Source organism: Propithecus coquereli, unplaced genomic scaffold (genome assembly GCF_000956105.1).
Source record: "Propithecus coquereli isolate 6110/MARCELLA unplaced genomic scaffold, Pcoq_1.0 Scaffold101, whole genome shotgun sequence".
NCBI lineage: Eukaryota > Metazoa > Chordata > Mammalia > Primates > Indriidae > Propithecus > Propithecus coquereli.
The window spans coordinates 6,619,631-6,647,437 of record NW_012133970.1 but is presented as its reverse complement, the minus strand read 5'-3'; the positions used below and the strand labels follow the sequence as shown (position 1 = coordinate 6,647,437).

At 41.0% G+C, this 27,807-nt stretch overlaps 1 protein-coding gene across 2 annotated transcripts in view; it reads right to left on the bottom strand.

Annotated features, from left to right (window-relative positions):
* ARHGEF9 (Cdc42 guanine nucleotide exchange factor (GEF) 9) overlaps window positions 1-27,807 on the bottom strand; it is a 139,653-nt gene that overhangs the window by 86,499 nt on the left and 25,347 nt on the right. Inside the window, exons 2-4 of one of the 2 annotated variants that reach the window (XM_012643867.1) lie at window positions 24,508-24,687; window positions 1,540-1,731; window positions 1,218-1,397 (exon numbers count right to left, since the gene is read on the bottom strand). In XM_012643867.1, coding sequence (XP_012499321.1) covers window positions 1,218-1,397; window positions 1,540-1,731; window positions 24,508-24,633 — 498 coding nt within the window. In that variant the 5' untranslated portion in view covers window positions 24,634-24,687. The remainder of the gene's footprint in view (window positions 1-1,217; window positions 1,398-1,539; window positions 1,732-24,507; window positions 24,688-27,807) is intronic. The other variant, XM_012643875.1, reaches the window with a different exon arrangement.

Sequence of the window (27,807 nt, the reverse complement as noted above, 5' to 3'; positions counted from 1 at the left end):
GATATGAATCAGCAATCTTATTCCTAGGAATTTACCCAAGAGAAGTGAAAGCATATGTCTATAAAAAGACTTCTGTGGGAATGTTCATAGCAGCTTTATTTGTAATAGTCAAAACCCAGTGTCCATCAAAAGTTGCATGGATAAAGAAACTGGGGTGTATCCATACAGTGGTATACTACTCAGCAATAAAAAATAATATACTATTGATACAAAAACAACATGGATGAATCTCAAAATAATTATGCTGAATGAAAAAAGCAACATCAAAAAAGAGTGCATATTGTGTGACTCTGATTATATTAAACTCTAGAAAATGAGAATAATGCTTTAGTGTCAGAAAGCAAATAAGTGGCTCCATGGAGGATAGGGCCAGGAGGGGCTAAAGCAGGAGGAAACTTCTAAGAATCATGATTTTGTTCCCTATATTGGTGTGGTGAGGGTTTCATTAGTATATTCATGTGTTGAAACTTGTCAAATCATATATATATAAAATGTTAAGTGTATCCTTTGTCAACTATATCTTAATAAACCTACTTACAAAAAGGAAAAAAAGCAGGGGGAAAGGATTGTCAAAACAACTAGGTCGCCTATGAATGAGACCCAACAGGTGTTAGAGAAACATGTTACACAATGAAACCTTCTCATATTCTAGATGAGGAAAGGCCAAAAGGAACGTGCCCAGTGTTACCCAGATAGTCATTGCAGACACAATACTCCCCTGCTGTCTTGTTTCCCAGCAGTCCTTCCTCTAACTCAATGGCCTCTTTTTCTACACTAGTCCCTTCGTCTACTCTAGCACTCTTCCATAAATGCCTTACAGGAACCTAATTTCTTGCTAACCATGATCCCTCTTATTTCTCATATTCCTGTATTCTCCTTGTAGTGAATATGTTGAGTTTTTCCGAAAACACTGAGTCTCATGGAAACCGAACCTAACAGAAATAGAAAAGAGAAGCTGAAGAAAAATCCTACTGGTAACTGCCTGGAAGGAGAGGAAAAGGGGTAGGGAGTAGCAAAGAAAGAGAATGCTAGGGCAAATCACAGTATTTTTGTAAGTCCTCGTGACCTGGCCAGAGACCAAGGGTCAAAATCAGGGTCAGAGAGAAACGCAACCCCACTGCATGACAAAGCAGCTGAACAGAATCAGGCAGCTCAGACGCTTCTTCCATTGCTTCCTAACATATCTCAAAACCCTCCCCAAATGATAAGATACTTACATGCTCTAGGAAGCAGGGTCCTATCTCACTGAGGTGGGGGTCATCATTGTTGTACTGTTTCTCTAGGTCTCTCACGAAGCCCATCTGAAACCTGTAGATGTCTTCAATGTTCCCAAAGATTACCTTCAGTTGCTCATCACTGAACATGTCCCTTCTCTTTCGGCACTGCTTCAGATAGCCCTGCAGACAAAGGAAAAGCCCTGGATGAGGATATTCCCCAGCTGTCTTTTCCAAGATTTTGGGACTATCACAGGCAGGACCTAGGGGGGTTGTCAGTCCTCCATCCCACCTTCTGTGCCCCCACATGCACCAACATGGCTACCTCACAAATGTCCTTGAGGTGCTTGATATAGTGACGCTCAGTGCTCATGATCTCATTGATGACGTTGGCCCGCATCTGGTCCCGGTTCTGTAGTGGCCGGCCCAGACAGAGGCATTCTGAATTGGGGTCCAGGTGCCCATTCTGCACATCGCTGGGCCCCTCTTCCACCCCATCCTCCTGGTTCACCCAGAGCTGTGGAATCAGGTAGAAGAAGAATGAGTTAGCCTCCTTCTCTGAGAAGTTTCCACCCAAGTAGAAAAAGGATAAATTAAATTTCTTAGGTATTCAGAAAGCCTTCAACCAGAGGCCCCTACAAACAAGGTGCCAGACCTGGCTCTAAGGTGACTTGCTGACCCTGGTATAATGCTCTCTAGGTCTCTCATTACCCATCTGTAAAATGGAGGGTGGGGGTAGAGGGACTAAATCATCTCTGAGAGCGTTCTTGGCTAAGGTCTCAGAAGAGGGAGATGTGATGGCAAGCAGAACTCGTTCATGCTGGAGTACATCTAGGCAGCAGAGCTGGATAAAAAAAAAAAATTAAGATTAAGCCATACATTTTGAATGCCACTGCTGGATTACTGTCAAAACACAGCATTTAAGTGCTCGCAAGTGTGCAGACTAAAGTTGGATGCTGGAGTGGGCATTTCGAAAACAGTTTTTAGTGTTGATTTCCACCAAAGGATATACAAATAATCATTAAAATTTGACTGTAAAATTCCTTGGACATGCAAAGATCTCTACCTCCTAAAGGTTGGAGTGAGGATGGAAGACTATTTCCCTACCATGTAATAGTAACAGCGATTGATTGAGCACTTACTATACACCAGCCGCTGTACTAAGAGCTTTCAATATATCGTATTCATTCCTTCCAGGTAGATACCATTATTACCACCATTTCATAGAAGAAGAGACTGAGGTTTTGAGAAGTTAGGGAATTTGTCCCAAGACATACAGTTCAGAAGCAGAGGAGCTGGGATAGGAGCCAGGCAGTCTGACTCTAGAGCCTATGCTTTTAATCACTATAGCTGTACCTTTGTGCCTCTGGCTCTAAGGAAGACAGAAAAATAAAATGAAAGAGCTTGGACCAAGGTAGACTAAGAATTATTAGAAGCATCAAAAATGGACAGATATAGTTGGCAAAGGTTGAAACTGTCCATTCCAAATCATGAAGGCAGAGGGAAGCTGAAAAAAAACCTTCTTTGGGGAGGCTGAATAAGATGTCTCTGGATCTTGGATGACTTAGTTTGAATCAAGGAGATGGGCCTTTTCACCCCAGTACTAGGAAGAGGGAAAACCATGGAGTCAAAATAAAAGAAAAGTGGTCCCCTAGGCAGAGTGACAAAATCTGTCAGGGGTAATTAGCCAAGGAGCTTGCCAGCTGTCTCAACAGCTTTAATCAACTCTCCATATTTTCCCTCCTTTACCCCCAGCTTTTTCCATACTTCTGCTTCCAAAGGCTGAGACGAAGCAATTTAGATATATCCCTATTTCTGCCACCAGAAAAGCCTGTTGGTGGGTGGCCTTATGGGGCCAAGAGGCTTTGGGATAGAACTAGGGAGACAATAGTTACTTCCCGCCTCTGTGTATTCTTCCTTCTCCCTTTGTCTCATAGGAGGTGAGGGGAGCATAGTTAACCTAGTGAGCTGAGAAAGGAGGGCTCACTCCACTTGAATATATTTTGTATATACCGCCAAATGTGCAAAATTTATCTCCGCCCAGAACTTATCACCCTCTACAAATGCTCTATTGTAATTTTTTTTCCATATTCCAAAAGGTCAGCTTTGTGTCTTCTATATGCTAATAGCTTCCCTTTAATACAATTAACAGACACTATGAGGGATGGTTATTTAAAAACAGACCTGGTCAAAAAAATGATTCTAAGGTATCGAAGCAAACATCTCATATACATGATGCTGTCTATTTGTAACAATGAAAACCTCACCCTCTAATAATCCATTAGCTTTTCTCTACTTTTCACAAAGTGAGCTACACCCTGCTATGAAAAGGGTACCGTAGGCAGGCCTTCAAGACATAAGAACCATTTCTTTTCTTCTTAGGAGCTTAAGACAAGACAAGTCAAAATGTTGGCTTTTGGATGGCTGGAATAAGATGAATATTTGGAACAGCTCCAGTGGGAAGGAACACAGGATATGAGAGAAAGTGGGAACAGAAGCAAAAGCAGGAACAGAACTAGACTTAGGTTCAAGCTGTACTCCATGGCATCGTAGTTCCAAATAGCAATGAGAAGGGATGAAGACAACTGCAGCCAAGTGAAAGCAGATCCCTTACACAGAATTTGGTGGAGAAATCCATTCTAGCCAGAACTAAATGCCTGGGTGGCTGGACCCTTCATAAGAAGCTTCTGAGAAGACAACATCTTCATCTACTCCACTGCAACAACTCCATAAGCCAATTCCTTAGATTAAAATGCTGCTTTTATCCAAAAGAACTACTATTGTATTCATTTGTTCACTAGATCTGTGTGAAGTGTCTACAATGTGCCAGACATTGGGGATACAACAGTGAACAAAACAGACAGAAATCACTGCTCTTTGTGGGGCTGACATTCGAGAGAAAATCATTCTTAGCCTAGAAAAAGTTGCCTTGTAAGGCCCAATTATTGTGTTCCTGATGCCAAGATCCCACAAAATATCCCCAGTGCCTGATGATAAGACTTTCTGGTCTAACCTCTAAGTCCCCTACTCTTGAGAACTTCGCTGTTCTGTGCAGATGAAGGCCTTTGTCAGCTTGTATGTCAGAGGGCATTGACACAGGTCAGCCCATGAGCTTATTTTCCCTGGATGGAATGTCAGCCCACAGTGCCATATCAACCCTGCCTAACAATCTGTGCAGGCCGATGTGTACCTTTTCACAAGCGTTCTTGATTGATGCCACAATTAGCACATACAGACTGCTGGGTAACAAGTAGAAAGATGGACAATGCCTGAAACCTGCCAGGTTGAAAGCCTTTCCTGGAAGCCCTCTTACAGTACTTAAAGGGTAGTTTCCCCTGCCTTCATTGAGCTCTGAAGCTCAGCTGGTTAATGCAGTTCAATTTAAGAAATATCTACTTTCGATATATTTTGTGTCTAACAACTAACTGTAAAAGATATGCGGGTGAGCAAGAAAACTGACTCCTCCCTGCTCCTTCCAAACCAAAGAGTGCTTTCCAAATCAGACACACTATCTGGTCCTTATCTCTTTTCCTTTTTTATTTATTATTTCAGAATATTACAGGGATACAAAAGTTTTGGTTACATAAATTGCTTTTGTACCATTTGAGTCAAAGTTATAAGTGTGTCCATCCCCCAGATAGTGTGCACTATACCTGTGAGGTGTGAATTTACCCATCCTCTTCTCCCCCTTCCCACCTGTTATTTCCATATGTGCACTTAAGTGTTGATTGATTAGTAACAATTTAATGGTGAGTACATGTGGTATTTGTTTTTCCATTCTTGTGATACTTGACGTAGAAGAATGGGCTCCAGCTCCATCCAGGTTGTTACAAAAGATACTAGATCACCATTTTTTTATGGCTGAGTAGTGCTCCATGGTATACATATATCACATTTTATTAATCCACTCATGTATTGATGGGCACTTGGGTTGTTTCCACATCTTTGCAATTGTGAATTGTGCTGCTAGAAACATTCTAGTGCAGATGTTTTTTTTTATAGAATGTCTTTTGTTCTTTTGGGTAGATGCCCAGTAATGGGATTGCTGGATTGAATGCTAGTTCTTCTTTTAGTTCTCTGAGGTATCTTCATACTACTTTCCATAGACGTTGTACTAGTTTACAGTCCTATCAACAGTGTATAAGTGTACCTTTTTCTCCACATCCTCACCAGCAACTGCTGTTTTGGGACTTTTTGATAAAAGCCATTCTCACTGGAGTTCGACAAAATCTCACTGTGGTTTTGATTTGCATTTCCTTAATGATTAGAGACATTGAGCATTTTTTCATGTGTTTGCTGGCCATTAGTCCACCTTCCTTTGAAAAGTTTCTGTTCGTGTCTTCTGTCCACTTCTTAATTGGGTTTGATGTTTTTCTTGTTGATTTGCTTGAGTTATTTGCAGATTCTGGTTATCGGCCCTTTATCGGATGTATAGCACGCAAATATTTCCTCCCATTTTATAGGTTGTCTATTTGCTCTGTTGAAGGTTTCGCTGGCTGTGCAGAAGCTTTTAATCAATGCACACAAATCAGTAGCTTTCATATATGCCAGTAACAGTCAAGGTGACAATCAAATCAAAGATGCAATGCCTTTCACAACAGCAACAAAGAAAATAAAACATCTAGGAATATATTTAACTAAGGAGGTGAAAGATATCTATAGGGAGAACTATGAAACACTGAGGAAATAAACTGCAGAGGATATAAACAGATGGAAAAACGTATCATGCTCATGAATTGGCAGAATCAACATATTGTTAAAATATCTATACAACCCAAAGTGATTTACAGATTAATTGCAATCCCCATTAAAATACCATGGTTATTTTTCGCAGACCTAGAAAACATACTTCTATGCTTCATGTGGAACCAGAAAATACTCCATACACCTAATGAAACCTTACATGTTAATAATAAGAACAAATTGGAAGGCATCACTTTCTCAGACTTCAAGCTATACTACAGGGCTATGGTAACCAAAACAGCATGGTACTGGCACAAAAACAGAGACATAGATCTATCTATCAGAACAGAGAAGCCAGATATAAATTCAACCTCATATTGCCATCTGATCTTCGACAAAGCAGAAAAAAACATACACTGGAGAAAATAATCCCTATTGAATAAATGGTGCTGGGAAAATTGGATAGCCACATGTAGAAGGCTGGAATAGGATCCGTACCTCTCACCACTCACAAAAATTAATTCAAAATGGATAACAGACTTAAATCTATGTCATGAAACTATAAGAATTCTAGAAGAAAATTTTGGAAAAACTCTTATAGCCATTATCCTAGGGAAAGAACTTATGAAGAAGACCCCAAAGGCAATCACAGCAACAACAAAAATAAATAAATGGGACCTGATCATATTAAAAAGCTTCTGTACAGCCAAGGAAACTATCATTAGAGTGAATAGACAACTTACAGAATGGAAGAAAATATTTGCATGCTATACATCCGCTAAAGGGCTAATAACGAGGATCTATACAGAACTCAGGAACACCAGCAAAAAAAAAAAAAAAAAATCAAAGAACCCCATTAAAAAGTAGGCAAAGGACAGGAACAGAATAATAATCAGGGAAATGCAAATGAAAACCACAATGAGATATCATCTAACTCCAGTGAGAATGGCTTTTATCAAAAAGTCTCAAAACAACAAATGTCGGCATGGATATGGAAAGATAGGAACTCATACACTTCTGGTGGGACTGCAAACTAGTACAACCTCTATGGAAAGTAATATGGAGATACCTGAAAGAGATAAAAGTAGAACTACCATTTGATCCAGCAATCCCATTGCTGGGCATCTATTCAAAGGGAAAAAAAGACAATCTATAAAAAAGACATCTGCACTCGAATGTTTATAGCAGCACAATTCACAATTGTAAAGATGTGGAAACAACCCAAGTGCCCATCAATACATGAGTGGATTAATAAAATGTGGTATATGTATACAATGGTGTTCTACTCAGCCATAAAAAACAATGGTGATCTAGCACCTCTTGTATTATCCTGGATAGAGCTGGAGCCCATTCTTCTAAGTGAAGCATCACAAGAATTGAAAAACAAGCACCACATGTACTCACCATTAAATTGGTACTAACTGATCAACACTTATGTGCATATATGGAAGTAACATTTGTCAGGTGTCAGGCAGGCGGGAATGGGGGAGGGGATGAGTAAATTCACACCTCATGGGTACAGTGTGTACTGTGTGGGGGATGGGCATGCTTGTAGCTCTGACTTGGTGGTGCAAAGGCAATTTGTGTAACCACAGCTTTTGTATCCCGGTAATAGTCTGAAAGGAAAAAATAAATAAAAATAAAATAAAAAAATAAGAAACCCTCACCAAACTATAAATATAAAGAAATTCGCTCAAAATAATATTGGACAATTATGAAAAACCCATAGTTAATATCATACTTAATGGTGAAAGACTGCATGCAGTCATCCATTCTATCATCAAGAACAAGACAAGGATATTCTCTTTCATCACTGCTGTTCAACATTGTACTGAAGGTTGTAGCCAGAACAACTGGACAAGAAAAAGAAATAAAAGACATTCAGATTGGAAAGAAGAAGTAAAACTATCTCTAGTCACAGATCATATATCTTATATATAGAAAATCATACAGAATCCATCCAAAAATATCCATTATAATAAGCTCAGCAATGTTGCAGGATATAAGATCATTTCTATACACTAGCAATGAACAATGTGTGAGTAAAATTTTTAAAAATAATCATACTTAAATAGCATTGGAAAGAATAAAATACTTAGGCATAAATTTAACAAAAGAAGTTCAAATCTTGTACACTGAAAACTGCGAAATATTGTTGAAAAAAGTAAAGAAAACTTAAATAGGAAGACCTCTCATGTTCATTGATTGGAAGACTTAATAGTGCTAAGATGGCAATACTCCTCAAATTGATCCAGATTCAACAAAATCCTTATGAAAATCTCAGCTGGCTTCTTTGCAAAAATTGACATTGTCATTTTAAAATTTATATGGAATTTCAAAGGACCCAGAATAACCAAAACAATTTTGAAAAAGAAGAATAAAGTTGGAGGACTCACACTTTGTGATTTCAAAACTTACTATAAACCTACAGTAATCAAGAGAGTGTGCACTGGCACAAGAATACACATAAAGATCCACGAAACAGATCTAAGAGTCCAGAAATATACCCTACATTTATGCTGAATTGATTTTTGTCAAATGTGCCAAGATGATTCAAGGGGGAAAATACAGTCTTTTCAACAAATGGTGCTGAGACAACTAGATATCCATATGCAAAAAAATGAATTTTGATCCCTACCTCACACTGTATATAAAAATCAACTCAAAATGGATCAAAATTCTGCATGTAAGAACTGAAATTATAAAACTCTTCAAAGAAAACAGAGAGAAATCTTTGTGACCTTAGATTAGACAATGGTTTCTCATATATGATGCTTAAAACAGAAGCAACAAAGCAAAAATAAATAAATTTGACTTCATCAAAATTAAAAACTCTCGTGCTACAAATGATACCACCAAGAAAGTGAAAAGAGAACCCACAGAATGGGAATATTTGCATATCCTATATCTGATAAAGATCTAGTATCCAGAATATATAGAATTTAATAATAAAAATACAAATAACCTACTTAAAAATGGGCAAAGCATCTGAATAGACATTTCTCCAAAGAGAACATATAAATGGCCAGTAAATACACAAAAATATGCTCAACATCATTAGCCATGAAGGAAATGCAAATCAAAGCACAATGAGATACCACTTCACATCCCCTAGGATGACTGACTGTAATAATAATTTTTCAATGGTCAATAACAAGGAAAAGAATGTGGAGAAACTGGAACCCTCATACATTACTGGTAGGAATGTAAAATGATGTAGCTGCTATGGAAAACATTTTGGTAATTCCTCAAAAAGTCAAACATAGTTACCAGTATGATCCAGCAACTCCTCTCCTACTTATATATTCAAGAGAATGGAAAACATATTCATACAAAAATTTGTACACAGATGTTCAAAGCAACATTATTCATAACAGGAAAATCGTGGAAACAACACAATTGTTCATCAGCTGATGAATGGATAAACCAAAATGTGATCTATCTATATAATGAAATATTATTTAGCAATACAAAGGAATGAAATAGTAATGTATGTTACAACATGGATGAATCTCAAAAACAATTTGCTAAGTAAAACAAGGAAGACAAAAAAGATTACACATATTGTATGATTCCATTTATACGAAATGTCCAGAACAGACAAATCCATAAAGACAGAAGGCAGATTAGCGTTTGCCAGGGGCTAGGTTGGGAGAATGGTGAGATGTTGGTCAAAGGGCACAAAGTTTCAGTTAGACAGAAGAAATAAGTTCTGGCCATCTGTTGTACAGCATAATGACTACACTTAATAATAATGTATCATATATTGGAAAATTGCTAAGAGAATAGATTTTAAATGTTCTCATCATGAAAAAGTGATAAGTATGTGAGGTGATAGATATGTTAATTCAATCATTGCACGATATTTTATATGCACATATATATATCAAAACATCACATTGTACCCATAAATATATACAAATTTTACCTGTCAATTAAAAATAAATACATATTTAAAAAAATAAGTTGTTCTGGAATTAGTGGTGATGGTTGTGCAACTTTGTGAATATACTAACACTCATTAAACTACACTTTAAAAAGATAAATTTTATGGTATGTGAATTATATCTCTATAAAAATAAATAAAAATTAAAATATTCTAGATAAGGTGAAATTTCCCGTTTGACCTTTCCCCATCCTAGCCATATTCCATCTCTCCTGACATGGATTTTGTGTGCAATCTTTGTCAACCTTTCTCCTTGCATTTATATACCTATATGCATATTCCAGCAGACTCACCATTGTTCCATATGTTAAATTGATACTCACTCAGCCCTTGATATGCACTCTTCAACATCTTTAGTAGCCCCTCCTCCCAAATGGATTGGTAGTTCTCAAAAAAAAGGTTTCATAACATACATCCAGTAGCTGCCTCATGAGTTCAATAAAGGGTCGAGGAATGTCTTAGAAAGCCAGCCCACCCCTGGCTTCAATGGTGTGAGGTTTCTGAGAAGATAATGGGTAATCAATATTTTCTAAACCTCACCTTGATATTTTCAAAGGCCAAATCTAGCCAGCCAGAGAGAGTTATGAAGGATATGGAAGGTCAGCTAGTCCATACCACTCCTTATGCCCCAATGAATACATAAACTCTCTTGACAACATTTCCCACCAGCAATTGCCCAGACCATTTGCTGAATACAACCAGCGATGATATTACTGTTTCCTAAGGCAGCCCTTTCTTTTTTCATATCATTTCAATCACGAGCTCTGTGTCTGTGTGAATGAAGGTGCCAGCCAAAAATCTCAGCAAATACTGCAAAAGAGCAAAACACCGGTAAAGGAGAGGGATTAGAGGGAATGTGAACTCTTCTGTAACAAAAGTCACCAAAATGCCACCACAGTGAAGCAATGGCAAAGTGTAGATACAAAGGTGGATGTGAGGGACTGAAAAGAACCCGGCTGGCCACAAGCAGGGTACACGCGTGCATGCGCACATACACACAAACACAACCTGTTTCAGAGCCCCAGTATCAGCTTCTAGGAGGATGAGGCATGTTTAGAAATCGTTGAGCACGTATGCCAGGAACTACTTAGCATTCCTGCCTTGCACAAAGACGGTCAGTATAGTGTTGTATAGTCAGACACAGAAACTACTCCTCTGCCCTGAAAGGGAAAGAGATTATTTAATAACTGTCACTAATTACATGAAAGATCATCATAAGAAGGCTACTAACAAATTGTTCTCCCTTTCCCACACAAACACAATGAGAAGTAACAAGCTTCAAACAGAGAAAAGAAGATTTTGGTTATGCAACAGACAAAAAGAAAAGATCTGTGTGAATATCCTGTCTTTGCATTCATGGCTCTCCATCAACACATTATATACCAGGACTGACCCACCTCAGGCAGGTTACCCTTCCCATTCATTCCAACACATCCTGTTTATTCCTACCTCTACACCCCTATATCCTTCTAATGTCTACCCCCTACTTTACCTGCTTATTGGAGCACACCCAACAACTTGATGTTGCACTCACTCATACCAACCACTTGCCATGTCAACAAAGCCACCCTCTGTCTACTGCCTCCTGATGCTATAACTCTATCTACTTTCTTTCTAACATTTGTAGTTGGGAAGGTCCTCACCCACTCCATGCCCTCAGCCTATCCCAACCCACACTAGAAGGTGAACTTCTAGGACCTGCCCCCAATTCAAGTTTATCTGACCACACTACAATTTCAGAGCTACTGCTGGCCCTGTCCCCTACATAACACTTTTATTAAACATGTACTTAATAGTAAGCTTTGCTTACTTAATATGTAACTAAATGTGGGAATGAGTCTACCCATACATGATCCTCAGGCCCAAGCCCCACTGAGCAGCAATGTCAATAACTTCACTACCTAAAAAAGCTTATCAAAACAAATAAAGAGCTGAACCAATGGACAGAATTTATAGGTCTATTATTATGGCTCTTTTCCCTAATACATCTTACAAAAGATGTTTTCCGTTTTTGGGTTCCTATATACAACAAATTGTTGTGCCATTTATTTGTTCATAAATGAAGACTAACTGCTGATGTACAGCCCCAGTAACATTATTACGTCTGTTGGTAGAGACCAGAGCAGCCAAGAAAGTACACTGTCCAGTTATATATTTGGCAGGCTCATTGGTTGCAACATCATTCCAATTAGTCTTGAGAGCCTGGAAATATCAGCATATCCAGGTTGCCATGTAGCCCATGTTCTCATACAAGTGGCTGAATGGGGTGGAAGAGAGGCTTTATATGCCCAGATGGCCTTAGTCTAGCCACTTACACGTAGAAGCAGGAAGAAGCTGATGCAAAGGGACTAATTCATCCAAATAATGGGTAAAAGAAGAAAACTCAGAAACCTAGAGAGGCTTGGCAGACCTGGTCTTAGGCTTCAGACCTCTGAAGGGCTGCAGACAGTGTATTCCTAAGGGCTGGGGGTAGGGTACAAGCAGGGAGCAATAAGGACACTACTTCTGCCATTAACATTAAAAGTTTGATGCAGTATTTTTCATGCCTAATTCTGCTTAATTCTCACAACAACTTAATGCAGTAGGTACCATTATATCATCAATTTACTGATGAGGTCACTGAAGTGCAAAAAGTACAAGTGACCTGCCCATGGCCACATTGCTAATAAATGGGAAGGCTCTGATTCTAATCCAGAAAGATTATCTCCAGAGCCAATTATCTTGGCCACTCATACCCTTCCCATGAGTAGAAGCTCCAGAAAGACAAGATTCCACTTCAACATAGGGACAAACTCTCTCAGACCTGTCCTGAGCTGTATAACCGGTGGCCTGAAGAGGTAGAGAGCTATCTATCAGTAGAAGTATAAGAGCAGAGACTGCACTGACTACTTGGGAGGCAGAAATACTTCAGAAGTGTTCAAACATCAGCAAGAGGGATAAACTAGATGATTTTAAGATCCCCCCAAACACTGAAACTCCCTGGTTCTATCAATCAATAACCACAGTTCACAGACCATTTTAAGGACCAACAAATCCAGGCCTTTTGGCTGAGTCCAATTCAACCAAGTCTAATCAAATGCAAACTTAGGCCAGAACTTCCTTCCCTAAGCAAGGCAGATGGACAGTCACAGAAAATGACTCTTGGAGTATTAATACTAACAACATATGATACCATACTGATGCTGATGGCTCCTTTTTGATGATCTGTAAGGACAAATAAAAGGTTTAGGAGATACATTATTTGTACTAGGGAGATTATAGGGAGGATGTTTATGCTACTTAAAAGAAAATTTTGTTTCCAAGCATCTTCAAACAGAGCAAAAGCCCCTAATAGGCAACATGGTGTCACAGAAACAGCACTAAGTTCTCAACCCGAAGTACTAAATTGGAGATTTGGTTCTGCTCTGCAAATAACTACCTACAGGACCCTAGGTGGCTTATGTCCTATCTTGGAGCCTTAAATACCTCAGCTTCTATCTTTAAGGAAAATGGGAAGGGCTATGATGACAGGCTTTCCTGAGATAGGACATGTGAAGTCGTCCATAAAAGTAAAGGGGAGGGGATGGTGAGGTGAGAGAGACAGGAAGGTAGGAAAGCTAGATTCCTCAAAGTTCTTCAACTATATTTTAACAAAGACCTCTAGGCCCCAACTACCCCAGATGGATTTCTCTTCATATAGCTGCATCTTCTTCTCCCAGCAGAGAGAGGGGAAAAGCAAAGTTAAATGAGAACTAGCCATTTATAAGGTTGGAAAGGTCCTTCTTCCACCTTTAAGAAAAACACCTGCTCCTGCAGCTGACTTTTGTTTTTCCTTCTCCAGCACCATCCCTATAGAAGGATGCAGGGGGAGGGGACTGAGCATGGTGCCACATTTGATGTTCTATAACATAAAACCCCATTCCCAGCCTCCCTCTCAAGGCCTTGATACCTTGCCCAAAGACAGACATAGCAATCTGATGTCTTACGTGAGGAAACAGGAATTAAGCTGAGTGAATCTGCCTGCCAGCCCTATGTTGTTTTTATTCCAGAGCTGAAGGGTTGTATTCGGGGAAGGGGGCAGGGCAGAGCAGGCAGGAAATAGACCGTCTTCCCCAATCAAGAAATAGAAATGGAATAAGTATAGTCTAGAAGTAAAGCTCCTCGAAAGATAAGAAAGGCCAAAGGGAAGAGGATGGTTTGCCCAGGTGTCCTAGCATTATAACTCCTTTGGATGACATCTCAAGACTATCCAAAGTTCTGGAGTTAGCCAGGTAATTCAAGGACCTCAGGGAGGCATCCCATCTGGAGCCAATAAATATTGCCCTGGGATCGAGGACTTGGCTCCTTAAGAACAGCAGAGACTCAGTGCATCCCCTTAGCTCTGGCCTATTGTGGTCCCAACTCAGCCCACACCTGAGTTTGGTACCTACTCAGGCCAGTAGCTCACTTGATCAGGTGCACTGCTCTAGGAAACAAGTTATCCCAATACTTGGGATAACTGGGTAAGACCAAGAATGGGAAAGGAAGATAAGAGAAAAATGGGTATGCTCTAAAGCCAAACTTGGTAGACTTGGAGATTCCATAGCCTGAGTCTACTCTAAGTGGGTCAGGAAATGGAGAAGCTAGCCCTAGCAGAGCTATAAAGAGGCCTGGACACTAGCAGCCTAGACAATGTCACCAACAAGCCTGGCTCTTGTATGGCTTGGCCAGGGGTACCTTTGGCCCCAGTCCAGGCCAGAAACGTGCCATCAAGAAATGGGAGCTACGGGCCGGGCGCGGTGGCTCACGCCTGTAATCCTAGCTCTCTGGGAGGCCGAGGCGGGCAGATTGTTTGAGCTCAGGAGTTCGAAACCAGCCTGAGCAAGAGCGAGACCCCGTCTCTACTAAAAAATAGAAAGAAATTAATTGGACAACTAAAAATATATAGAAAAAATTAGCCGGGCATGGTGGCACATGCCTGTAGTCCCAGCTACTCGGGAGGCTGAGGCAGGAGGATCGCTTGAGCCCAGGAGTTTGAGGTTGCTGTGAGCTGGGCTGATGCCATGGCACTCACTCTAGCCTGGGCAAAAGAGTGAGACTCTGTCTCAAAAAAAAAAAAAAAAAAGAAATGGGAGCTACGAATACTGCCATCAGGGAACTGGAGGACCAAAAGGAGCCATAGGAGAATTGCTACGGCCAGACTACCATGAGCTGGCTCTCACAACACCAGGGGCATTCCTTTGTTGGGTGGCTTTCCCCTGCACTGAACTTACCCTCTGCCCTATTTGCAGCCACACCAATCATCAAGATTCCCTCTCAGGGTAAGAGCAAGACTAATCCCTCATGGAGGCATAATCTTCAGACTTGCTAACCTCCTTTCACACCCAATAGCTCTTTTGAGCCCTGCAACGCTCATGGGAAATGGAGAAAGCACTGGATTGTGAGACCCATGAAGCTCAGGGTTCAGGTACTACTCTTTGTAAGTGACCCTGTCTTTGGAGAAGTTAATCTCTCTCCCCTCTGGTTTTCAGCTGTAACTAGGGATTGAGCCTCTCTGTCCTGCTCTGCTAACCTTAGAACTCTATATAATAGGGAGGGCAAATTGCTGCCATGTTTGGAAAGGTCATGTCAAACTGTAGCATGCTATTTAAATTTCAGGGTCTGATATTTGAGAAAAAGGCATGGTTCATTGCCCCCATTTTACCGGCAAAAAAAGACAAAAGGTTCAAAGATGTGAAGAAATATGCCAGAGATCACACCACTCACAAGCATTGAATATAAGACGTGAAGTCAGTTCCATCTGACTCTCAGGACAGTACTCTAGAATTCAAAGTACTTCCTATGGGGCATGGAGCCTTAGAAGACAGTCCCTGTGGAGGGCCAGCTGGCCTCAAGCAAATGGAAGTACTAGGATTATGTGCTTGCAGCCCTCCCTTTCCATGGTGTTTCTATCCATCTTTTTTTTCCACTTTCTTCCTTTCCTTGCCACCCTTATGCTACCCTTCTCCCCTCCAAATCATTCTCAGGCAAGGGTCTGATATCAGTCATTTACATTTCAATATGAATAGGCTAAAGGTAACATTCCCTTCTCTTCTCTGAAGAGGTCTGGATCCTGAAGCAAAGTTGTAATTACAGAATGAAAGGCTCTGATTCTAATAAAGGCATACTGATTTCAGAGGAACAGCAGGAAAGGCACATGTAGGGAGGGGAGCCTGAGGCCTGGACATTTACAACTCTGGAAGTTTCCTATTCAATGGACATCATGTCAGCTTTGGCAGAGATCAAGAGCAAATTGTCTCCACTCTAGGACAAGAGAGATGAGACCTTGAACAAAGTTGAACGAATAGTAAAAATCAATTAGTAAGACATTAACAAAAAAGAATCCCGAATTTGGATCTAGTAACATTATCCTTTGAGTGGCCTTTGAGGTGTTATTAAATTAGATTAAAGAAAATGTGATCCTAGCACAATACATGTATCTGCTGTTAAGTATTTTTTTATATAGATCCATTACAGTACACAAGCTTTTATTGGTTTCTGATGTTTAGAATCAAACTGTGGATCAATCACCAAAAATTTTACTGTAATTACAGAAGAGAATAAATGTTATAATCTTCACCTTATCAAAATAAAAGCCAGGTGATAAAGTTTGGGAGGAGAATAATGGGAGAAGAGCTGGAAGGAAGGGTAAGAGGCCTAAAGGTGAGAGGACTAACAGTCTATCTTACAAAATTGGAAGTGTATAATTGGAAGATCAAGAAACAGGGCCTAAATAATGATGTTTGAAGTGGCACTGATGACTAGAGGAGAGGCTGAGCAGTGACAGGTGTTATTATGCGTGGACTAGAGAAAGGGATTGTGGCAGAAAACTGAGTTTTAAATTTTAAACTGAAAGTTGAAAGGTCATGTTCCAAAATTCTAGAATCAAAAAGCTAAAACACACTACTAGATTTGAAGCTTACCGGTAGAAGATATAAAAACAGAAATGGTTTAAAACTGGTTGGTGTGAGTACGGGATTTGGCAAGGGGAATTTTGCTGTCGATGCAAATCTATGTTTACTTTTCAAATAACTTAAAATATAATGTAATTATATTTTAATGTAATTAAAAGTGGAAAATTTAATGTACTGTTTTGAGTGGCTGAATGGTGATTAGCACAGGTGATCCTGGTTTTAGAATCATGGAAGTTCCTCCAACTGGTGAAGTGGATAGAGCCTTTAGAAACTACCTGGCCCAAACACTTGAATTGTCAGTGAAGACACTGAGTCCCAAAGAGGGGAAGGTCCCTGTCTGACACACCTTAGGGAATCAGCAGCAGATCTGTCCCTTCAACTAAGGTCTTTGACTTCCCAGCCCGATGTTCCTGCTACCTTCACTGTGCTCTTTCTGCTTGATAACCTCTCAGATGTTTCATCTCTCCATCCCCTAGAGCTCTACCACTTTCCATTCCTCCAGAGAATGCCCCCCGCCCAACATGCAAAAGGTACATTTCCAATAGGGAAGGACCTTAAACGGCTAGAAAAATCTCTGCCCATAGCTCCCTATTCACATGCTTCTTCTAACTGCTTAGTGTCATCTGTCTATCCCTTGACTCCTCTAAGGCAAAAGTGAGCTTATGACTTAGATCTCACTGGATCAAAATTCCAATTTTAGTCAAAGAAAAGGGGGAGACAGTTGGGTCCCCTAAGGACTGACACCCTCAACTAATCAGTACAGCCTACCATGCTGAGGGAGTACCATCCTTAATGGTGGGGTTCTAATTTCTTGCTTAAGGCCTTAGCCTCCTCTGCTCCATCCCTGTTCCCTGGAGGAATGGGGAATGTCTCTAAGAGGCAATGATGCATATATGTATTTAGACCAAAGACTGTCAGATTCCCTCACTGGCTGGATCTCTGACAGCAATGGTGCACATGAGGACTGAGCCCTTGAATCCTTTGCTCCATGGCTCATATCATAGAGAAGGGCAACTAGCTTTCCAGAAATGATTACCCTGTGTTAATTTGAGGTACCAAGTCCATTCACGGAACATAGCTAAAGCAGGAAATGTCAATTCTCTCATTCGATGCAAAGGCATCCCAAACGAAGTCTCTTCAAAGAAATCTCAGTTCTGAAAACCAAAAAAAGATACTCAGCCACTTATGAGTATTGTTTCTCTAATGACCCTCTAATAAGGAGGACAAGGGCCCTGGGGAAGGCCTCTCAAGATGCCAGATACCCTCAGCACTTGTCTACACTGCTCAAGGCTATGGCTGTTGCTAGCTGGACAGTTGCTTTTGTTCAGGGTTTAGTAAATACTGGTGAGAAGATATTAATAGCACCAGTAATAAGAAGCCAAGTGGAAAAAAAGAGGCTTTACCCTGACTCATAATAATAATTATACTGAAAAAATTTTTTTTAAATATATACAATTATGATGATTTTTCTAAAAATGTGTACTTTCCAAAGAGCCACACAAGCAGAACTTATCTCTGGACACTCAATCATAGTCTTACTCTTCTCAAGTCATCAGATCACCAAGGAAGGGTACACATGATACTACGGAGGCCTAAGATGATTCCTAAATGAACCCAGGGGCTGGTTACACAGAGAAAAACAGGCCCCAGGCCCCAGAGTACAGATTTCAACTCAGGCGGCCAACCAGGTCACAAATTCATGCTATGGGTCAATGAGGGGGCCTTAGAAGGAAAGCCCCACCTCAAAAAGAACAATTCAGCGTGTCTCCTACTGATGCAGCTCTTAAACATCATCATCCTAGTGCAAAAAGTGCAATATGTGTCAAGAAATGGACTTAGAGTACAGCATAGGGGCTAGCAGCTGGAAAAAAGGAAGTAGTTCAGGCTTAGCTGACAGATGCTGGCCCGGTTCTCAAAAGTGCAGGATGATTTAGCTATGGTCCTACCTGGAGGCTGGGGGACAGGCTATATGACCCCCTCAAGGTTGCTTTCAACTTGAGGATTCTAAGAGAGGCCCACAAGGTAACCTGTGCTACCTGAATTTAGAAGAATTGTCTGGGTCATACAACAGCTATATTTAAGGTTCTCTCTGAAGTAAAGAGGGTTCCATATTAAAACAACAACAACAACAACAACAACCCCCAATTAGCCAAATGATGTACTGGATAACGTAATCCAGAGCATGTGCACAATGAGAAGCCACTAAGATGGATCACATGAATGCAAATGAGTATAATAATGCCACTTGAAATTCTAGTATGTGGGGGAGAAATCTCTGTAATCCAGAGAGAAAGGCCCTCCCTGCAACTGTTGGCCTCAACTCACAGAGCCTATAAAATCTCTAGAGCCACAAGGAAGACATTCTACATAGATGGTGAAGGCTAGAGGCTTGAAGCTTGAGTGAATAAATAAGGGTTGGTATATCCAAACTCATCCCCAGAAAGCAAAACACTGTTGCTATTAGCCTGGAACGGAAGGTAAGTCCTCAAGTGTTAACAGTTTTGTTAGCAGTGCAAGCTTGCCCTTTCCTGATTGTGCTATAGCCCAGAAAATACAGGATTAAGATTCAGGAGGAGGCAACATCACTAACAGTGGCAGAATATGGCATACAAAGAATCAGTCCCTCCACTAAAACAACCCTAAATTGGCAAAGACTGACAGATTCACTTTTTCCAAGCTCCAGAATCTAATCCAAAACTTACAGCAACCGGGAACTGCTTAATGCAGAAAAGGGCAGCAAAAATTTGGTAAGAGCATTGAGCTACTTTTGTCTATCCTCTTACCATCCTCTATTCCCCAGCGGCCAGTGAGAGAATGGCTCACATTCCTGGTATGCCTTGATGGTGCCAGGATGCTAACAATCTTGTTCTTTACAATACTGTGCATTTTGACTTGTTTGGCACCGAGGGACTAGCACAGAGGCTGACCTTGGACTGGAATGGCTTTCCAGGCTGTGGCTGTCTCTGTTGAAAGATTTAAGAGTTGTAGATGGCCTGACATAGCATCAAAGGAATGCCCTAGCTGGCAGCCAAGCTGTAAAAACCAGAAAAGTAGTATTTATTTTTTCTTCTGGCTCCAAGTGTTTAAGGAAATCTCCATCAAATCATTGGCTGACCAATGAGATAACAGAACAGAGACTTTAGTGACCACACATGACAAGGAGTACAGTCTTCACAAAAAATAGTTAGGAAAAATCACTAAACAAAAGGACAACTGCAGCCCTCAACAATCAACAGCCACAAGCCCTGGGGAAGGAAGCGAATCTGATTTCCAGAGTCACCACACTATAATATTAAAAATATTTTCAATAAAAAATTACAAGGAAGGCCTATGAAGAAACAGTAAAGTACAGCCCATTCACAGAAAAAAAAAATCTGACAGAAAACATACCAAAGGAAGCCCAGACATTGAACTTACTAGACAGAGACCTTAAATCAACTGTCCTAAATAAGATTCAGGAGGCCTGGGTTCAAGTCCTGGCTTTGTCACTAATTCCCTACATGAGAAAGCAAGTCATTTCCATTCTCTGACCCTATGTTTTCTCAGGATTTAAACAATGAGGAGGTCAGGCTGACCAATGGTCATAAGCAAGGTCCTTAGGAGATAATTTAGCCTACAGATATGCTCTATTTGACCCTCACAGTGTTTCTTCAAAACTGACTTACTGGTCAACATTTTAAAAATATGGAGATTTTTACATAAAAATCCAACTCCTGGCTTTTCTTCAAAAACTAGAATATCTAGCCCCACTGGGCTTCCCTCCTTGCTATACCCCCACCCATGGAAACCAAAAAGTCACTTTTGCTCCCTTTAGATGGGGCATGAATTTCTCATTTGGACACAGGCCCCCACTTACCCCTTGTCTCAGCCTGCTTCACTCACATAAGTTTACAGTGCCTAGGCCCTGTCAGCATCTAAGTTGGTCATCCCTGGCCAAGATGGGTCTTTTCAGCTCTAAATGTACAGTGAGTCTAGAGTTTCATACAGGTGAAAAGCTTTTCCCAACTGTCTCTTTTTGCAGCCACAAAGAGCACTATATAAATAAAAGCCAAGTTACACTCTGGAACAACAAGCTTCCCTATGAACATGAGAGGTTGGATTTCCATGACATCTGGTTTATACAAAGGCAAGCAATGATGATAATGACCTGCCTATGCCATCCTTTCATCTCCCTAACTTCAGGCAGATCAGAAACTAGAGAAATACAGAATTCGAAGAATAAAGGAAAATACATATCTAGCTCCTGATGGTACCTAAGCAGAGTCTTCACTTTCAGACCGAATCCACATCTTGTCATACAGGCCTTACCTTCCCATCAATAATAGGCTGTCGTGTGTCCTGTACACAACCTGCCCTCAAGTAGGTGGCAGGCTCTTCTCAGGCCATGGCCCAAAGTCAGAACAAAGTCTCCTTTTATGCATAGTGATGAAGGAAAAGAGCCTGAATGACTTGGAGTTAGGGCCTATCAGGCAAAAGGAGGCACACCACAGGGGTATGATTTGCAACTTAAAGACATAATCATAATTTGACTATTCTTAAACAAACAAAAAAGTTCACAGTAATCAAATAAATGCTCATTCAAAATATAATCTGAGGCAACATGGAATATTAATCTTAGTTTCTTGAGAAATAAACACCGATATAGTGGAAAGAATACTGGAGCTCTGAGTTATGATTTAGGCTCTATCATTAATGCTCCAGGTCTATGATCGCAGTACTCAGTCTAGACTTGTGCTATTTGATATAGCAGCAACTAGCCACCTGTGGCTACCAAGCACTTAAAATGTGGCTAGTGTGAATTGAAATGTACTTGAGTATAAAATACACACCAGATTTCAAAGAGTAATATAATATCATTAATAATATTATAGTGATAATATATATTATATAATATTTTGGATATATTTGGTTAAGTAAAATACATGAAAATTAATTTCACCTGTATCTTTTTAAATTTTTTAGTGTGGCTACTAAAAATTTTTAAATTACATTTGTGGCCTTCATTGTATATTCTATTGTCTAATACAAATATAATGACCAATGGGTCTTAACCCAGGCTGCATAGTAAAATCATCTAGAAGGTTTTTTAAAAATCCAATTTCTGGGCCCCATCTTCAAAGATTATTTAACCAACCCCAAGCCTGGGTTTTAGTGGGTTTTTTATTTGTTTGGGGACTTTTATTTATTTATTTATTTATTTATTTTTAGCTACTGAAGTGATTTTGTTGTAAAGCCAGGGTTGAGAACCACTGGGCTAGACTTTGTACGAAATGGCTTCTAGGGCTGTGTGCCTAGAGAAATACTGGCCTTGGACTTAGGAGTATCAATGCCTGCTCACCGATATTCTGAAGACTGGCTCTGCCAGTTGCTTCTCTGAGCCATCCTGGCTTGCTCAATTATTTCCCCCAGCCCTTGATTTATGGTTTATTATAAAAGTGGCATTTCCCTGGAAGTGAAATGCATTTGGACTGGGTGACGTCATTGCTGGGTACAGTTTAATCCTTCTTTTAAAGAGAGAAGTCTGTCAGCACAAAAGACACAAGCTGTATGCGTACAGGCCCTCATGCTAGTCCTGAAGGTCCATGGTTATTGATGTGCTCTTTCTGACTACCCCTGGGACTGATTCATCAACCAGCAAAGCTGAACTAGGACACAGACAGCATTTGGAGATGGATGGAAGATGCTGCATAAGCAGAGAAAGGTTATATATTTCATTAGAAGATTCTCAAGATAGACGGGGGTGAGAAGTCATTTTGTCCATTCCCCTGCTTCTGGGTAGTGCCCTCACCTAAATCATCCGAAAAAGATAACAATACTTTCTGGGTTTGCAGCCCTCTGAGGAAGGAGGCTTCATTCAACCTCTAGGGCCAGCCTTGATACATGAACCTTCTTGGAACTAATAAGGTAGTGGTGGTGATAATTATGATGATAATGATAAAACAAGTTACCATTTGCCTAGTACCTAATATCTTCGATATATATCTGTATATAATATCTGTCAAGCACTGTGCTAGATACCTTACTCACATATGTGACCTTGTTAAATCCTTATATAAAAAGTCTGTTATCCCTATTTTTCAGATGAGGAAATCAAAGCTTAGAAAGTTAAAAATCTTTAAAAGCGGCCGGGCACGGTGGCTCACGCCTGTAATCCTAGCACTCTGGGAGGCCGAGGCGGGCGGATTGTTTGAGCTCAGGAGTTCGAAACCAGCCTAACCAAGAGCGAGACCCCATCTCTACTAAAAATACAAAGAAATTAATCGGACAACTAAAAATATATATAGAAAAAATTAGCCGGGCATTGTGGCGCATGCCTGTAGTCCCAGCTGCTCGGGGGGCTGAGGCAGAAGGATCACTTGAGCCCAGGAGTTTGAGGTTGCTGTGAGCTAGGATGACGCCATGGCACTCTAGCCCGGGCAAAAGAGTGAGACTCTGTCTCAAAAAAAAAAAAAAATCTTTAAAAGCTATAGAGCTAGGAGGTAGTAAACCTGTATTTCAAGTTAACTGACTCCAAATGCTCTGCTCCTTCCTTCATATCACACTGCCATAATTCCAATCTTGCGGTCCTTCAACATCCAAGAGCCTTTTTGTTTAGGGTCCAGAGGAGTTCACCTTCATCTTACTGGAGAAACTAAAGAAAAAGGTGATGAGCTGTGGTAAGCATGTTATAACACACCTTCATGTGGCATTGGTACTTGTCTTGCCACAAAGCAGTTTTCACATGTTTTATTTCATTTCCTGTGACATCCCCTGGCATTAAAGAATTGCCAAGACTATTTTGCAGATGGGTAAACCAGAGGTCACAGTAGTGAAAGAACTGAGTCCAGTTCATAATCCCTAGGAAGGTCAAGAGCTGGAACACCTAGCCAACACTCTTTCCCCATAGCACCCTGAGGTGATAAGCACCCGGGGTCACTTCCTCCATAGTGACTGGGAAGAAGCAGAAAATGCTGAGGGCTCCCTCCCAAGAGCCCCTCTGTTAAGGGCCAGCTTATTCACAGTATGATGTCAAAGAGGCAGGGCCTTGCAAGACCTTGCAGGCTGCCTACTTCCTGCCCCCAGCACATCATAGATCCCAGCCACTTGATACTTGAAGAAAGTAACATCCGCTGTCAGTAATCTGTAGCCCCTGAGGGTCAGGGAGCCCACACTCTTACAATAACATCTAAAGACAGTCCTGTGACAACACATAAGGGTGTTCACAGTTCCCTAAATGAGAGAAATGAGGCAAAGAAGCAGAGAAGAAGGAGAAGGTGAGAGTAGAAGGGAAGGGAAAGAACAGAGGATAAAAGAGAACAGAGGAGAGAAGAGAGCACAGAGGAGAGGAGGAGATGGGAAGGATCTATAAGAAGAAAGGATAAAAAAGAAGATACAAGGAAAAGAAAGCAGAAAAGAAGACATAAGAAAAGCAAAAGTTCACAACAATATAGAGTTAAAAAGGTGTTCAAAAACCACCAAAATCCAAACTCCAAAGAGGAAACTAAGGTCCATACAAGGGAAGTGATTTGTACAAAGGTGGGGCGGGGGGGGGTGGTTAAAATAAACAAGAGACAAAGGAAAAGTCTAAAAATTAAAATGGCAAAGATTAAAGGAAGTCCAAGTCCTTGGTAGGAAACAATTTTAAAAAAAGGAAAAAATATGAGAAAAGCCATCAGGAGAGGAATGAGCAGGAGAACGGGAGCTGGTGAAGGGGAAGCCAGGGGCAGGCAGGAAGCCAAGGAGAGAGGAGTAGAGAGTGAAGGCTGACACTCACCCTCACAAAGCTGGCAGGAAACCATCCCTCCTCATCGTCGATCTGGCCCCACCACCAATCCTTGTTGGAAGCATCCAAGACTTTGATGACGTCGCCAGCTTTAAATGCCAACTCCCGGTTGGCCATGGTGACGTGATCCCATACTGCCTCAGCACTAACGATGGAATCTCCAGTGATCAGCTTAGGAGACAAAATGAGAATGCATTCAGTCCACACAGCTGGCTACCTTGTCTGCCCTTCCCCCACCCACAGAGCTCTACTACTTATACAAAAACTCACAGACTGTAGTGGTGAAGGCTAGGGGTTAGGGGGATGCCAATGGAGCATGAGCTCCATTGGACCACAAGACAAACAATACTGTCAACTCTGCATTAACCAGTGCATGGAATGACCCAGAGTATGAATACAGACTCCACAAGCTTCATGCTTTTATCCCTACTCATGAACTCCTCCCAAAGAACAATGAAAGTGCCAGTCCATCTCTCCTTGGTACTTCAAGGCAGCCCTGGGTGTGGAATGGGTGAGGAAGCTGAAATCAATGGGTCAAATGAGCTTCATGCATATTGGCTTTTAATTCTCTGTGCTCCTCCCCCTTGGAGCTGACCAATTGAGAATTGGTGATTCATTATTTATCTCTACCATGCCCCTCCCCCATGGAGTAACACACCATGACATTCCTCACACACAATGAACTCCAGTCCTGCAGCCTCCTGCTCTCACCCACACATGGTATGAAAGAATATGGCTTTCTGTGATGCCTTGTGCCCAAGAAACTCAACCTTGGCACAGATTCATTTAGTTATTTGTACAACCACGCTGTGAGATACAGGGGGTCTGGGCTGACTTCTGCATTTGATACATGGCAAAACTGAGCAACAAAGAAGTTAAGGGATGAGCCTGAGATCACCCAGCAAGGCAGGGAGTGTGTATGGACCCTAACTCTGGTCATTAGACTTCATGGCCAGCAGGACTGGGCTTCACACAACAGCGGCCAGGCATCTATTCCATTGGCACATGAACAAACAGACATTCGTGACACTCATCTAAACACATAAGGATGGGAGTGAGAAGTAGTTTGCCTCTCTCTGGCTACCATCCTGACCACTATGTTATTTGTTCTCTTTTTCCCCCAACTGTTCCAGCTTATATGGGCCATCAGTCTTCCCGACATTTGAAGAAACAGATTACATAATAGAGAACATATGGCTGGTCAGGGAAAGAGACTCAAGAACTCTCTCCCCAGCACTGAATTGTTGAACATGTCCTCGAGAAGTCAGCTTTTTCATCAACCTGCTTTGAGGAAGGACTGACTATCCAAGGCAATCATGGCTCCATAAGACCAAAGAAATAACAGTTCAAAGACAACAGAGACAGTCTGTGGAATATGCACCCTGTCCCACATGTCTGCTCTCCAACATAGTAGCCAAAATATAACCCTATGGTCACAAAATGAATGCACACACATCACACAGATATAAACACAGTGATAGACACACACCCTGAATTCTGACTTAGTTAAGTTGTTCAGTTCCTCAGGCCCTGCCTGAGGCATCTGTCATTGGTCAGGACTCTAGTCTTTGTGCCTTCCACAGAAGGTAAGGCACAGTGAGAGTTCCTCAGCATGGACACAAAGAGATTTCGAGCAGGACCTTTTACAACACCACCTTTCAGATAGCTCATGCCTTACTGTCTGCAAAAGTGTTTTCATATCTATTGCATCACTTGATCCTTAGTGAATGAGCTGGGTCTCACTATTACCTAAATTGTAAAGATGAGGAAACTGAGTCTCTCAGAAGTGACCTGGTCCTTCAGCCAGTAACACAAGTAATAAATTATGGAGCTGGGTCTTCTCACCTCTTGTGCTCTTACACCCATCAAACTGTACTAGCAATGTCTTATTATGTATACTGAACTTATAGAACTTCATCCATGATATCACAAAACAGATGGCTCCTATTCTTTTTTTTTTTTTTTTGAGACAGAGTCTCACTCTGTTGCCCAGGCTAGAGTGCTGTGGTGTCAGCTGAGCTCACAGCAACCTTCAACTCCTGGGCTCAAGTGATCCTCCTGCCTCAGTCTCCTGAGTAGCTGGGACTACAGGCACATGCCACCATGCCCAGCTAATTTTTTCTATATATTTTTAGTTGTCCAGCTAATTTCTTTCTATTTTTAGTAGAGATGGGGTCTCACTCTTGCTCAGGCTGGTCTCGAACTCCAGACCTCAAACGATCCTCCCGCCTCAGCCTTCCAGAGTGCTAGAATTACAGGCTTGAGCCACCACACCCGGCCAGGTTCCTATTCTTAAAGAACCCTAAAGAAGGAGATTTAGACAGCCACCTTTAGTGACTGGTTTCCCTACCTCTTAAGAGATTCATTTTTATGTTGAACTTGATTTTTTCCAATCATACTAAAAGTCAATTTCTCCTTGTTCTGGCCTCAGTGAAGAAGGAGAATTGCTGGTCAGCGGCCTCAATAAAATAAATCTTTTTAGAGAAATCTCCTCTAACCAGGCAAAGATGGGCCCCAGCTGGGTGTTGTTAGAGCTCAATAAGCACATACAGCTCCAACACGGAGCACCATAAAGGCTTGTGGTTTAAACCTATATGCATAGCTGTTTATCAAGAATCAAAAGAATATTTCAGCATCAATTACCAACCCTCTGCTCAGGACACTATCAGTGATGCTGTTTGCAGTCCCCTGAGCCCAGGTCTTCTTTTTAGGAACTCCATGCTTGGCTTCACCCAGTAGCAGATGGCTCACTCTTATCCCCCACTTAGTCCAGCCGATGTGCCTGGGCCCTCAGGTCACAAGGCCCTGGACAAGGCCAATCCAGGACCCAGTGGTCACAAAATTAACCAACTGGCAAGCCTATTGTCAGGGCCTACTTAGAAACCAATGACTGTCAGAATTGCACAGCACTTTAAATATCATCACATTCAAGACCTCATTTTATAGGTCAGGTATAACAAAAGTAACTTGCCCACAGTCACCAGATGCCCAGCGTCCTGGACCAGTGTTTTGTTTTTTGTTTTTTTGTTTCTGTTTTTTTTTCCAACCATAGAGAAGGAATATAAAGAACAACTGGATTTAAGACCTTGCAGTACTACTTGCTAAAGGTATGATGATAATGATGACGATGTTAGCTAATATATAGAGTACTTACTATGTGTCAGGTACTATTTTAAACACTGTATACACATTAACCCATTTAAGCCTCACAGTAGCCCTTTAAGGATATACTATTGTTATTCCTATCTTACAGATGAGGAAATGGAAGCACACAGAAGTTAAATACTTTTT